General features: G+C 38.1%; 1 protein-coding gene across 1 annotated transcript in view; it reads right to left on the bottom strand.

Moving 5' to 3' along the window:
* The window catches only part of LOC112159629 (immunoglobulin-like and fibronectin type III domain-containing protein 1), a gene marked incomplete in the record, with an annotated part of 13,180 nt that extends 3,041 nt beyond the window's left edge, over positions 1-10,139 (bottom strand). The window contains 19 exon segments of the mRNA XM_024293837.2: positions 599-907; positions 993-1,121; positions 1,202-1,381; positions 1,693-1,989; positions 3,560-3,853; positions 4,008-4,149; positions 4,301-4,425; positions 4,676-4,792; positions 5,006-5,137; positions 6,196-6,348; positions 6,482-6,553; positions 6,829-7,230; positions 7,303-7,575; positions 7,644-7,860; positions 8,177-8,348; positions 8,438-8,480; positions 9,266-9,365; positions 9,463-9,602; positions 9,708-10,139. Of these exon segments, the coding sequence (XP_024149605.2) occupies positions 599-907; positions 993-1,121; positions 1,202-1,381; positions 1,693-1,989; positions 3,560-3,853; positions 4,008-4,149; positions 4,301-4,425; positions 4,676-4,792; positions 5,006-5,137; positions 6,196-6,348; positions 6,482-6,553; positions 6,829-7,230; positions 7,303-7,575; positions 7,644-7,860; positions 8,177-8,348; positions 8,438-8,480; positions 9,266-9,365; positions 9,463-9,602; positions 9,708-9,795 (3,385 nt within the window).
* Between the last annotated feature and the right edge of the window lie 4,369 nt (positions 10,140-14,508).

Raw genomic sequence — 14,508 nt, 5'->3', positions numbered from 1 at the left:
AAAATACTAAGAATCAAGCAAGCAAAATCATATGCCTTAGTCACATGTATCCCTACAGGGGTTGACCGGTGCAGATTTTTGGAGAGATGCAACTGAGAGGATGTAAACTAACTGACGGCCGTGACATGGACTCCCCACACAACAGAGATGTATCATAGATGGACCAGTGCAAATCCGGGGTCAGGTTCACGCTCTTATGACTTGAACAGCACTAACAGGCCCCTTGCAAAGGGGTCGGGGGAGTTGACAGAATGAAAAATCTGTGAAAACACACCAACGCTCACCTACTTCCCCCTTATTTACCCTTGCATGTTGATTAAGTGTGGCCTATGGCCTGTAGCCTGTAGCATGCCCTTAGGAAAGAAATGTACATGAACGCTCTATGGGCTCACCAAGTGGTCTACGATCTTAAAATTTCTTGCGGAATTCCTGCATGCCTCCTAAAGCTTAGTCCATTTTTTGACACAGACAGCCTGTATTCCCCCTTAAAAGCACTTGTGACTAAGACTTTAACAAAAAATGTATAGAAGTATTTCTTTTCAAAATAGTGCTTTTCTAAAAACATCCAACCATTTCTTCCAGTCAATAATTGACATACCAGGTAGGGGCATGGCAAGGACATAATTGGGCAGCTCCTCCGGAGGACCTTCCCCGCCATCATTAGCTGCTATCACTCTGACCCAGTACATCTCCATGGACCTGAGGCCTCTCACGTTGAAGGACGTCAGGATGAAGGGGGTGCTGTTACAGCGGGACCACTCCAAGGAATCTGCCTTCCGGATCTCAACAAAATACCCCTTTGCTTCATCTTGAATCCCTGGCTTCTCTTCCGGTTTGGTCCAAGTAAGAACCATGTTGGTATATGATGTTTCTGTCACCTTCAAGCTCGTAACCTTACCGGGGGGCTCTGGAGTATTAAGTCAGAGACTTGATTAGGATTCACAGGTGCACAGATTTTCCCTCAGCCTCATGTTAGCAGCTGCAAGGCTTACTTTTTGGATCACGTGCGAAGGCAAACTCAGAGGGGTTACTGGATTCACCAGCTCCCGAAAGGTTCACGGCAGACACTCTGAACTCATATTCCATCCCTTCCACCACATCCCTCACTGCATATTTTCTCCCTAAAAAGGAAAAAAAGTAATTAAAAACATAGTTTTGAGGCTAAAAGAGTTACAAAGTTCAGCACGATCAATACACAAACCTTTTATCAGCTCATCAGCCGCATTGACAGCAGCCCAGAGATTACTCCCCTTCTTACGTTTCTCCAGCACATAGCCAAGGATACGTGAACCTCCGGTGTTACTTGGTGGAGCCCATGAAAGGTTGATGCAGTCGTGGAAAGCACTGACTACTTGTGGAGGTGTTGGAGGCCCTGGAAGTGCTGAGGAATTCAGAAACAACAGACTCAGGTTATAGTTTTACCAATTGAGGTTTTTTTAATCTGTTTGCTTTTTTCTGTTGTTTTGAGTTTTTTTTTTTTACAAGTATTTCTACAAGTTTAGCAATTTTTCTAATAGTTTTGGTGCTCAGCAAGATGCCTTAGTTGCAAACAGGGAACATTTTGGTCGTCCACAAAACAAATTTATAAATAAAGCACAATTTCATAGCCAGAAAAATGTATTTTTGCCCTTTTGTAGAAACTAAATGTCCTTATTTCAGAATTAGAAAAAAAATACAGTTAAAATGACTCACCAAATGTTCCAGCTTGCATATCGTCAGTCTCCATTGCTTCGCTTATTCCCTCTGCGGTAACAGCCCTTATTCGATAACAGTATTTTCTTCCACGATCCACATCTGTGTCGCGGTAGGTGGGTCCACCGGCTATTTCCCCCATCTTTTTCCAGGTGTTCCGCCCCACTTGCTGACGTTCCAGCGTGTAGTTAATCACAGGTGAGCCGCCATCGTCCTTTGGAGGTCGCCACTTAAATTCAATGCATGAAGCTGAACTCTGGGTCACCTCTGCAGGGCCTTGTGGAGGGTTCGGTTTGTCTGAAATGTAAAGAAATGGTCTTGAAACCTTTAATGAGGATAAAATATAGTTATAACCCTAAAATTATCACCCGATTTCCTTTGGAGGGACTACAAAATAAATTGGGAAAAATAAAAAAAATCTTGGAGTTCTTGTTTTATGTATTATTGGTACATTTTGGAAGGAAATATTTATGGTCCTTGCAGTCATGGATCGCAGGGAGAATTTTTTTTTTCACAAGTGACAAGGTTACATCTATAACCACAACCAAAGTTTTTTTTTTTTTTTTTTTACCTTTGACCTCAAGGAGAGGCAGCCATCTTGAATAAAAAATATATATATACACTTTAGTTAAGTTAAATTTTGTAGGGATTTTCGATCCATCCATTCCTAACTCCTCAAGCCTCATTGGAAAGCTGATTGAGGAAAAAAAATGTTAGAATTAACGGTATTAGCGTGGCGAGCTTGGAAACGTGGTGCTCCTTGTTGCTCACACATTTTTTTCAGAATTTTTGAAAATGTTATACATGAATCGTTGGCTGAATGAAATTAAATGACATGAACATATTGGAAAGGTGGGCGTGGTTAAGGAAAGACCTTAACCACGCCCACATTGCTAAGGATATCCCAAATTAACTTTTGCCGATTCTTTTTAAAATGACATACACATGTTAAGTCCTGAACCGGATGTTGATAATTCATGATTATATAAATTCGCTTTCTCCCACAACCTTTGAAGCCATTTATTTTTTGTATGTCTAGTTATAATGTTTCTGGATATTGATTTATCATGTAATATATGTTTTCTGGATATTGATTTATCATGTAATATATGTCAATGTTTATGTACTATTACTTGATTGCTAGACATAAAATATTTCAAATCAAATCAAAAGACATGTTCGTCTCATTCAGGCGATCAAAAAAATAAAATGGTTGCTATAGTGATAAAATTGACAAAAAGCTGCCATTTTGAGTTCTTGCACTTCCTGGTTCTCCACACTTCAATTCCCATCAGCCCCTGCTGTCACTTCCAGGAGTCCCACAGCTGGTTCCCATCAATAATCACTTCCAGCAGTGCGAAGTCTTGTTTGTGCCACTCTGCCTGCATCCCCGAGCATTCTCATTCTGACCTGATTTTTGGTTTTTCTGACCTTGCTTCGTATGCCGCCTGCCCCGACTCTCGCCTGGACCCTGACCACTCTGATATTTCTCTGATGCCCTTATACTTGTGCTTGAACCCTACCTGCCTGACCCTGATTTAGCTTTGTGGACCTATAGCTGTGCACCACGCCTGTTGCCCTGTCAGTGCCAAATAAAACCTGCTGCACTTGGATCCAGCCATCTGCCTCTTTCTGACAGCTCTGAAGCTAGCGGGGAAGCTACGTTCATGCTGCTGAAGGACTTCCTATGACTTTAAGCTGTGCATGTAAAATAGAAAAATATTGCAATTTTTTTAAAATTATTTTTACAAGATAACCCTTAAACTCCAGACAAAATCCTTCCTTGCAGTTTATTTGGGTGATCCCTTAAGATTTGTGTAAACAACAAATGTTATACTAACACATGCACTGTGGCTGAACAGCTTACCAAGCACAAGGAGTTTGGAGACGGCCTCGGTGAAGCCGTGCTCATTCTTGAGCTTGATCTTGATCTCCCCCGTGTCTTTCCTCTGACATCTGCTCAGGAGCAAGCGGCTGTGACCTGCAGAGTTTTCTATTTTTGCACTGGTGTCACCCTGGAGCTCATCGCCGTCTCTGAACCACTGGATCTTCACGGGCTGGTGTCCAACAAACTGCACCTTAAAGATGGCGTTGTGTCCCACTTTGATAGCCAAGGGCTCAGTGAAAGCACAAAGGTCTTCCGGGTTAAATCTTGGGGGATCTGGGGAAAGGCGAAATCTGAGCTCAGATCATCTCACTGCAGATACAGGGGAGATTTGTCTGAATGGATTTGAGCTTTGCTCAGAAATATATTCCATATTGCAAAGCAAAAAACATGCTAGAAAAAAAAAAAAAAAAAAAAAAATCCATAAAACCTTTGACGTTGACCATCGCCTCTGTTTTCCGACCGTCTGCCTCAAAACGGTATTTCCCAGAATGATCCTCAGCACATTTTATTATGACTAATTTATGGATCGGTCCATCTTTAGTAATGGAAAATATGTCATCTGAGGATATCTGAAAGATAAGGAAGCATATGAGAGACATTACACCTGTTGATAAGACCTTTGCCCCTCAGACGTGATGGATAATCAACTATTCTTCACGTTTTCAAGTTCAGTTAAAGTGAACAAGAAGATCTGAAACACTTGTGACTTCTGGGACCAACCTTTTTGCCGTCTCTGAACCAGGTTCCCTCCCAGTCATCACTGCTGAGCTTACATGTTAACTCGGCTGTCTCATTTATGATCGCGTCCACGTCAGATAAACCCCAGATGAAATGAACTCCTGGATCTGAGGAGAATACCAGTTTTTATTTCATAATCTGGAAAATTAACATTACTTAAAATAAGACTGGACATTGATGTATGAACATTTTTTAAGAAGGAGCTGATTATTTCATGAGGGTGTCCTCATTTCTTCACAAGACATAAATAATACACAATAACTTAAAATGTCTTATAACTTGTACAATTGTTTCCAAAAACTACATAAAAAAACAGGTCTTGCTGGTTGCATTAAACTAAATTCATTGCTTACTCACCGGTGACTAAGTCTTGGATCAGTGAGCCTTGTTTTTTGCGCCTCACACGTGTAGAAGCACAGCTGACACATTCAATGTCCTCAGGGGTGCCATGAGCCTCAGACGTTGCACTTTGACCTTTTAAAATCCCAATAGTTATCACTTAAACACTTTCCCATGATGTTTTCAGAACAAAATATGTTTTAGATTGTTTGAAATAGCATTTACAAGAATCTAAACTGATGGTTGCGCCTTTTTAAATGTGACTTCTCACATTAACTCTCACTCATTAAAGCTGCTGTGAGCTTTTTTAAGAAAAAAAAAATCACTTTGTCATAATTAATCTCTTACCATTGGCTGTGTCTTTTGTATTTTCATTTTGCTGTGAATATCCATGGCTCTCACTTTCAAAGGCGTCCTCGTTGTCATCAGCATCACTCAGTCCTTCATCACTTGCTTGTTCATTTGGATCCATGTCTGAGCCTGTTGGAAGAACACAACTTTACACAGCAGAACTCTAAAAACACAAATCAGTCACATAAAAATGAAGATCTCAAAAAATCCATCCATCCGTCCGTCTGTCCATCCATCAACTTGCTGTATTTATTAAAGGGTCACAGGCTGCTTGACGGATACACCTTAAATTGAACATTTCTTGTTTTATTTATTCAAAACTGTCCTTATTCTCAGATAAAAAGGTTTGAAAAGAGCGTTAATTTAAGCTTTCAAAAATTCTCTGAAACACAGGTGCCAAGTCTATTTAGTTTAATGGGAAAGGACCTGCTGGTCCCTGGACGGTCGCGCTTGTTAGCTTGCTATGCTGTCCACTGGCTAGCATAACGGGCTCGATCGCTCCAGCTCTATGGGCTCTGTGATAGCCTGGCGTCCTGTGTTGGGTGTATTCACCCAACAGTAACCGGGACAGTCTACGGCAACCTCGCAGGTTAAGAAAATGGATAGTTCAGGGCATTGAGCTGCTATTTTGAATCTCTTTTTCTCCTCTTTGGTCGAGTCACTGAAGACGTCACATGCACAAAGCTGAATCCCTGATTGGTTGTACATTGACTTAGCACTGAAATTTGATGCCCTTTCTGCGTGAATCACGTCCGGCATGAATTCACCATTTCAGAAAATGTTCTTATCCTTTGTGTTCTTATTGCTCACATCAACCACCCTCATGTCCTCCCTCACTACATCCATGAACCTCCTCTTGGATCCTCCATTCTTTTAACTCCAACCTCAACAGCCTTTCACCAACGTCATCACCGTCTGCTCCTCCTCTGAATGAGTCCAAACCATCTCAATCTACCGTCTCTAAATGAACAACATGGCTGATTTTGAGGAACCATTTTCAAAGAAAATATCGCATTTATAGTTCTCTTATTTGCAATAAAACCATACTGTTGCTCTCAGATACACTCATGCTCTGTGGTTTCAACACCACTGCACATCTTAATTATTCTGGGTACCAGAATGCTTCCCCTCTATTCTATATTTCACCCGTCACACCTTCACTGGTATTAAATGTTTTCTTTTCTCACCTGCAGCTGGCTCTTTCCATTGGACTCTTTTTGTTTTCTTCTGTCTTCCTGCAGATTTGTTGCAGTTTTTGGATCCACTTATTTGGATGATTTCACGTTGATTCATGGCAGATGAGTGATACTCATCTACATCGAGACATTCGTCACTTAACTCTGGTCACACACAAAGAAAGGATCGAGGTCATTTAAACTAATAAAAACTAAAAAGTAACATTTCATGTTGCATTCACAATGGTAACAGGCTATGTTGTAGTTTAAGATTAAAAATTAAAATGTTTTTTCTTACCTTTTCCTCTTGAAATTTCCACAAATCCAGAAAAACCCTCATTTGCCTTCAATGGATTTTTAATTTGTGCATCTGTCATGTGTTAGTAATTAAAAAAAACAAACAAAACCAGGGCATAAGTTTTGAAATCAGCCATATTTACAACAAAAAGTCAAAATTTTCCTTTAATATTTCCTTTAGATTCTGCTTTGTGAATCACTTCATATTCAAAAAGTGTAATAAATGGGTTGTTCTAGTCTTTGAGGCTCATTACAGAAACTATCTACTAATCTATTTCAACATTAAAATCTGGGTTAAAATAAAACTTCATTTTCAGCAAGCATTTATTGTCTCGGTAACCATGTCACCTTTGTGGATGTTTTTCATTTTTTCCTGCTTTGTTCCTTCTTCTGCACGCCAAGGATTGTCTGCACGCCAAGGATCGTCTGCACGCCAAGGATTGTCTGCACGCCACCGATCTTCGACACACCACGGATCTTCTGATGCTCCATCTCCGCCGTCTCCTTCTGAGCTTCTGTCCCAAGTTCCACCATGCTGCCCAGTTCCGTTGCAATATTCTCCGTTTATTTTCGGCGTCTTTCCATTTTTGACCTTTTCCGCTGCTTGTTTTACTTTTATAGCCTCTAAAATCTTTTCCATTTCCTTCTGGTTTTTGAGTTGCTGTTCTTTTGCCACTTTCTCCAGGTCCCTCTGAACACCACCAGCCAGTGTGGTCTTTCGGATAGTTTTCTTGCCACCAGATACATGATCTTTAAGCATATAAAATACAATGTTTATCCTTTATTTAAACAGATATTGCACTGAGCAGTAAAATAGTTTACCTTCTACAACAAGCCAGGCACTGCAGGAAGTAATTCCAGCCACAGCGGAATAGATGCCTTTGTCTGTCTTGCAGCAGTCTCTGATCATCAGTCTGTGGATTAACTTGTGCTCTGACACAGTGATGCTGTATTTCTCTCCATCCTCCAGGGCCAGGCCTTTCCTCATCCATGTGATTTTAGGTAGGGGGTGTGTCAGGACACACTCAAAGAGGGCGTTGTCTGCTTCTTCAATGTTTAGCTCTTGAATTTTGATAACAAAGTCCACATTGGAAACTGCAAAAACATTAAAGTCATGAATTCTAAATAGCGTCCACAGACTCAGAACTTTCAGCCAAACCTACGTTTGTACTCCATGAGGAGCAGGTCCTCTTCGGTGCCTGCTTGGCTCAGCTTTTGGTTGCTGATGTTGATCTGAGCAGCAGCAGGGAGACCTGGATACAGCCCAGAGTCAGACTGCAGAGGACCGTTACTTCTCAGGTCCTGTGTTCTTCTCACACTGTTATTTCCATATTTCCTTGCTGCTTCATCATCATCATCATCATAGGGTATCACACTGTCCTGGTGGGGAAACATATAAGTAAAAACAAACTTTCTAAAGCAGATATATGTTGAATTTACTTTTTTGTTATGCTGTGTTTACAATGATATCTTATGCAAAGACTAAAATATGAATTAAGAATTGACTCTGGAGATGTCTAAAGTAGTTGTGTGATTAGTTTGAATCCATATCCTGCAAACTTTCTACCTCTGATGCATCTAAAATATAGTTTTTCGTGTGATTGGCATAAGTCTGCAGAAGAATAATTCCTCCATATGGAAACTGTGTTAATGTTATCTATACACGCGTGGAGAACAGTAATTCTTGGTTCCATACCTTATGCTTGTTTTGTCCTCTCTGCCTCTTTTTCTCTTCAAGCTTCTTGAGAATCAAGTGTAAGTCTGTGATGCCGTTCTCTTTGCAGATCTGCTCGTAGTCTTTCCTTTCAGCATTTAACAAGGCGTCCCAGAACTTCTCATCATTTTCTCCATCTGCTCTTTCTTCCTTACTGAAACACACAAACGTATTAAGTTTTTTTTTTCCTAAAACACTCAGAGTAATCAGGAAATGTTTTTTTTAGAGGTCAACATTTTGTACCTTTTTTTCAACAGTTTTCTGAAATCTGCAGGAGCTGTTGTCTCTGAAAGAGCAATAAACATATTTTTTAAACATTCTTATTTAGAATAAATTTCAATTCTGAAAATCCATTCATAGTACACTACAGGAGTTAAGAAGGAAATATGTGTTATATAGAACGGAAACAAACATGAAAATTCACTGATACATTTTTTTTTGTCCAAAGGAAGATTTTGACTGACATCCCATCCAAATGCAAATCTCAAACCTATCACAGATTAGGCTCTGGGCAGCCTGTAAATTCAAACACATGAATAATAACCCTGAACATGAACAACGCCACAGAAAAGATACATATCACAATACGATACATATCATAATACGATACATATTTTGATACAATGCATATCACGATACATATCCTGACATATCCCAAAAATGCCAGAAACAATATTTCACTTTTTTTTATAAGGGTATGCCATAGAAAAACACTTATATGACCACTCACGTTAATAAAAAGGTAAAATACATTTTATTTAGCGATCAGAAAATTAAGCACTACAACAGTTTTTGATATACAAAAAGTTCAACAAAGCAAATTCCTGATGTTTTCCTTTTTGTAATTAAAGAGACATTGTTTTTTTTTTTTTTTAACTCTTAATGTTGTCAGATTTTCACAGCAAAGTATTTTTTAGTACAGGAAAAAAAAAAACGTACAAAGATTAAATATGTCTTAACCAGTAACTAATATTTCACAGAATGAATATTTTCGTACAACCCTAGTAATTGGCATGATGTTGTATAAATTAATCAAAAGAGTGCTCAATACATGTAGGAAAAGCTGCTCACCATCAATAACACTGAGTGTTGTCGTGCACACAGCTTTTCCATACTCATTCACAGCAGAGCATTTGTAGGTATCACTCTCTGCAGAAGTCACTTTGTAAATCTGGGAAACAAATGACCCATTTAATTGATAAATTGATAGAAAATCTGTCTTAAGCTTAAAACAATGTTTTAAATGGACAAGTAGCTGAGTCACTCACCTCTAATATATGCTCTCCGGTGGATTCATCATATTTTCTTTGAAATTTCTCCTTGTCTGTGATAGTTCCTTTGGCACGTCTCCATAACACATCTGGTTTTGGGTCCCCTGTAACCACAGCCTTGAAGACAGCCAATTTCCCTACAGGAAACGTTCAGGAATCAACATGTTTGCACACCTGAGCTCCTTAAATAAAAATCATAAAAATAGAAAAGCGGTAGTTCAGAGTTATCTGCAGGAACAGACCTTCCTGGACGGTGACTGGGACGGGTTTGCATTGGAAGTCTGGAGTGCTTTTTCCCTCTGGCAGGCTGGCAGAGTACTGCGTGATCATCACCCCGGGGGTCTTCGATCTTCTGCGTATAGCAGCTGGAAAAATCCAAAAATAAGTTCCCTTAACTTAAGTTAACAGACCTTAAGCACAATATTTACTTATATTATTTAAAAACTGAAAATAATTAACACTTTTACTACTAATATATTAGTGCTGTTTTTCTTATTATTATCACTTCCTATTTGCTACCAGTAGATGTCAGTAATGAACAAGATGTGAGACTTGAAGTAGGTTTTTGAGTTCTGATGTGTTTATTACACTTTTAAAGTAAGATTTGTGGTCTATGCCGCAAATAGATTTGTTTTTAGATGTACAAAATATTTTAGCAAAAGGGGAAAGGGGTGTCCAGCTAATGTTGGAAAAAATGCGTTTGAAAAAGTTGTCCCTCTAATCACTAAAACCAGTAGGTGTGTGTGTGTGTGTGTGGGTGTGTGTGTGTGTGTATGAAAAGTTTTGCAATTATGCATGACATACATCAGGGATTTATCATTATTTCCTTGCATAAAATGTTAGATACTAAAAAAGAACTATTTGAGTTTTTAAGTTATTTTGATAATATACTGATAAAAGTTTGAAGTAAGGAAGTTTATCAAATGTAAATAATTCTAATATATATATATATATAAAAAAAATTTTTAAGTATAAATTAGTAAATATTTTATTTTTGAAATCCCCAAAGTGTGCAAATATTACCTACACACTCCTAATGTTTGACCAGGGGAACATTTAAAACAAAAAGCTGATGTCATCTCATATTTCATTGATCTCCGTGGAGACAAAACAAATTTCCATCTGCTCTAAATTAACGGATTCATTTAGCCAACACATGTTTGTGTGTCGGAAAGTTAGACTCCCGGGACAGCCAGTGGAGCATATTTAAAAACACGTGCGCTATGTCACCTCAGTGATCCCCCTCTCATGCTAAACATTGTCTTATCAAGGCTTTGGAAGTGCAAAGATGGAGGATCGCACAGAAGTTGCTGAAAAACGACACCAATCCGCAGATTCACAATGATCACACCACGAGTGGAGCCGCCTTGCAGGTCGCGTTACCGGCAGCCAACGCCGTCAGCATGAAGGCGGAACGTGTCACACTCAGACAAATACTCAATAACACCCAGGGTACTACTTAATATTTATCCCATCATTCATTTTAATGGCCCCTGTCTCATTAGCTGTGTAAAATATCTAAAAGCAGTTGGGTCGAGGCTCTTTTTTCACCTGTCTTGTTTCCCGACACCTCATTAAAACGCTGAATGTATTGGTGAACGAGGGAGAAACCTAGGAGGGAAAAAAAGAGAAAATACATCAGTGGGAGAAAACATGAGGGAGCAACACTCTGCTGCTGCTGCAGGACATGGACCAGTGCAGGGCCCGCAGATATATAAATCATGTTACCAGGAGATTGTTGGATCTGGTGTACACAGTCAAATTGCAAGTTTGTATCTTGCAGGCAATTTTCTTTTTTGTGTGTGTGTTTGTGAAGGTGCTATTTGAAGCATGAAAAACATTTTGGTACTGAAAGATAGAAAGTGAGGACAGTGAAATCTAGACGTGACTTTGACATTTCAATGGTTTTTTGTTTTTTGTTTTTTTTATATAGTTCCCAGAATTTATTAGGCTATTTTGAATACTGCTTTGAGTTTCGACTCCACAGACCTAACTAGAAACATGTATTCATAGGGAAAGAATCGGATTTATTTCAAATTAAAAGCCATGGTTTATAGCAGAATTTAACTTTAAAAACACACTTAGGATAGAATAAAAATAATTTAGCTAACTGTCTGGGAGTATATAAGGAAAATAATTGTGATACTGTACATGGTCTGTTTGACGACTGGCTGGAGTTCTTCCCTCTTTTCCACATCTTGGCAGTAGTTGTTAGTTATGAGGATAACCTATAAAAGATAAAAGGCAGTATGATTAACCGAGCTAGTGAAATAAAAGGCTACTATATTTCTGATCAATGATTATTTAAAATTATGGCTCCCATTTGCTCAGAATTTTGCTTTCCAATCTTAGTTTTATTGTTATTATTATTTTTGAAAAGCCCCATTTAATTACCTCCAGATATATCTAGATCACAAGAATAAAAAAAATAGCAAGAACACCAAGTCTTTTATCACCTTTGTGATTTGACCTTCTTTTCAAATCGCCTTTTTTATGTCCTGAAGATGATTAGCTCCTGTGAGCTTTGCATGATGGGAAAACACAGATGCCCAGAGCAGAAATATGATTCAGCCAGTTAGATAAGCTTGGTTTAGTCTAATTTGTAGTAATAATGAGAAAAACACAGTACAAATGAATCTGAAAAGATAGCATTGGACAGACAAAAGCACACAACATAAAGTGGATTTATTAATAACTATAAAGAAAAATGAAATTATCAGCCGCTGACTTGAATTGATTTGTTTTCAAGTCATTTAGTGATTAGAATAAGATCAAAAGGGACAGTTTTTTCAAAAAAATTATAATTTGTTACATTTAGTCCAAATGTAACTTGTAATACCATCTTTTTTTTTATTTTTATGGACATTAAATAGCAAATAGTTCAATGCAATTAAAAACTAATACGAATATTTATGCATTAAAGTAAGTTTTCCCAAAATAATTAACACAAAATTTTGATTTTGAAATCATGTCTTCACAAGATATTCTATTTTAAAGAAAAAAATTTGGATTTAAAACATTTTCAATGTTATTTTTCACATTTACAATTTAAGTATCAGTCATATTCACTAGACTAAAACAAACAAGCATTCATTTGGTTAAAGTTTTAAGTTGATTTATATTTATATATAATATAATTTAAGGGGGGTGGCCTCATAGATCAACATGATAAACTCCGCTGCACTAGTTTTGAAGCAGTTGGTTTAAAGACATTAATGGTGCAAAAACTCCTATTATTTTTCCAATGATCCTGTCAAAGAAATGCCAAATCATGTTTTTGTTTTCATCCCCATACTCATAAAAAGATATAAAAAGATATAAAAAGATATAAATAAAAGATGAAAAGTAACACTCCCAGAAAAACAGATGAACTCGTTACCGTATAATGTTGTTGTCTTCTTTATTAATTTGTGACTTTCTTATAATAAATATAAAATATATTTTTATTGTGCTCAAAACAAAGTTAATTAAAAGAATTGCTTCTAAAAAAATATTTAAAGTTATGCAAATCCACAATTTATTTACCCATAAAATGTCTAACTTCCCACAGATTAGAAAAGTTAACTTGAAAGAACACCGTTGGTCACACATAAAAAAGAGCAATCCAGTAATTTACCTGTTTCCAGTTGTGCTCTCACTTCCACTCCGACAGATTTGTAGATGCAGTATAAACCTGCTGCCTCCTGGAATTTACTGGATACCAAGTCCTGAGGGGACTCTAGTCTAATTTTTACTGCCTGCAATGGTGTCGCCTCCAAAGGAACTGCGGGGAAAGTCTTCCTCTGATCAGGCAGATGGATGCTGAGGGGAAGCGAGCTGTTATTAAGGAGGATTGGGGGGCAGGGAGTGGGGGTCTGTGGATGATGTAAGATGGGATAAACAGCCAGAGGTAGAGGGACGGGCCGTCAATGACAACCGAGTTGTAAGGTTTGTGTCTCACAGCGCTAATTACTGCTGACAGTCTTTCATGGAAGCACAGCTGATCCACTTCAGAGTGTTTTATGTTATTTCAAACTTCAACAGATGTCATCACACACAGACGGAACAGGGAGAAGAGGAGTTTTTAATTCAAAATCCTGTTAAACAGTGTTAATAAAAGAGGGGGAAAGACTTTGATTTGTTCCTCTCTGTCTTTTCTGCACCATAGGGTACAGTAAAAAGATTCAGTTATAAACAAACTAAAAACACATACTATGGAGCGTTCTAAAACTGGATTAATTCTGTCGCGAACAAGGTTGGGTGTTATTGTGGTTAACGTGTAGCGGTGTCGGAATGTGTTACCATCATACAAAGTTGGGAGTTAGTGTAGTCGCAGGAAAGTGTTTTAGTAGTATCAGTTTGTTCTTTTACATTTTGAAAACAAGATTGGGAGTCATATTTATGGTGAATATTCTAAAACCGCCATCGCTTCTAAAATAGCTAACGTGTAGCGATTTCAGAAAATGTTTGTTAATGTATTACTTACAAAGTGAGGAGTTGGTGTAGTCCCAGTAATGTGTGTTTTAGCAGTATCAGTCTGATTTATATGTGTCAAAACAACATTGGGAGTCACAATTATGGGTGAAAACACTAAAACGACTAATGATTCTAAACTCGCTAATATGTAGCATTGTCGGAATGTGTTTATTTACGTATGTATTACTTACAAAGTTGGAAGTTAGTGTAGTTCCAGTAATGTTTGTTTTAGTGATATCAATCTTTTTTTTTTCATGTGTTGAAAACAAGATTGGGAGTCAGAGGTATGGTGAATTCACTAACAGGGCTAATGTGTAGCGGTGTCGTAATGTCTTTATTTGTGTATTACTAACAAGGTTAGGAGTTAGTATTGTCACAGTAATATTTGTTTTAGCGGTATCAATCTGTTTTTTTTTTTATGAGTTGAAAACAAGATTGGGAGTACAAGTTATAGTGAATATGCTAAAATGGCTAATGCTTCTAAAGTGGCTAACATGTAGCATGGTTGGAATGTTGAATGCACATATTTCTCCACGGAACTCAGCAGAGGGAAGTTAGTTTGATAAACCGGCCCTGGCGTTCGATTCC

The sequence above is a fragment of the Oryzias melastigma genome, linkage group LG7 (assembly GCF_002922805.2).
Source record: "Oryzias melastigma strain HK-1 linkage group LG7, ASM292280v2, whole genome shotgun sequence".
NCBI classification, from domain to species: Eukaryota; Metazoa; Chordata; class Actinopteri; order Beloniformes; family Adrianichthyidae; genus Oryzias; species Oryzias melastigma.
Note: the sequence above shows the minus strand (reverse complement) of the source record. Positions and strands in the feature narration are given on the sequence as shown.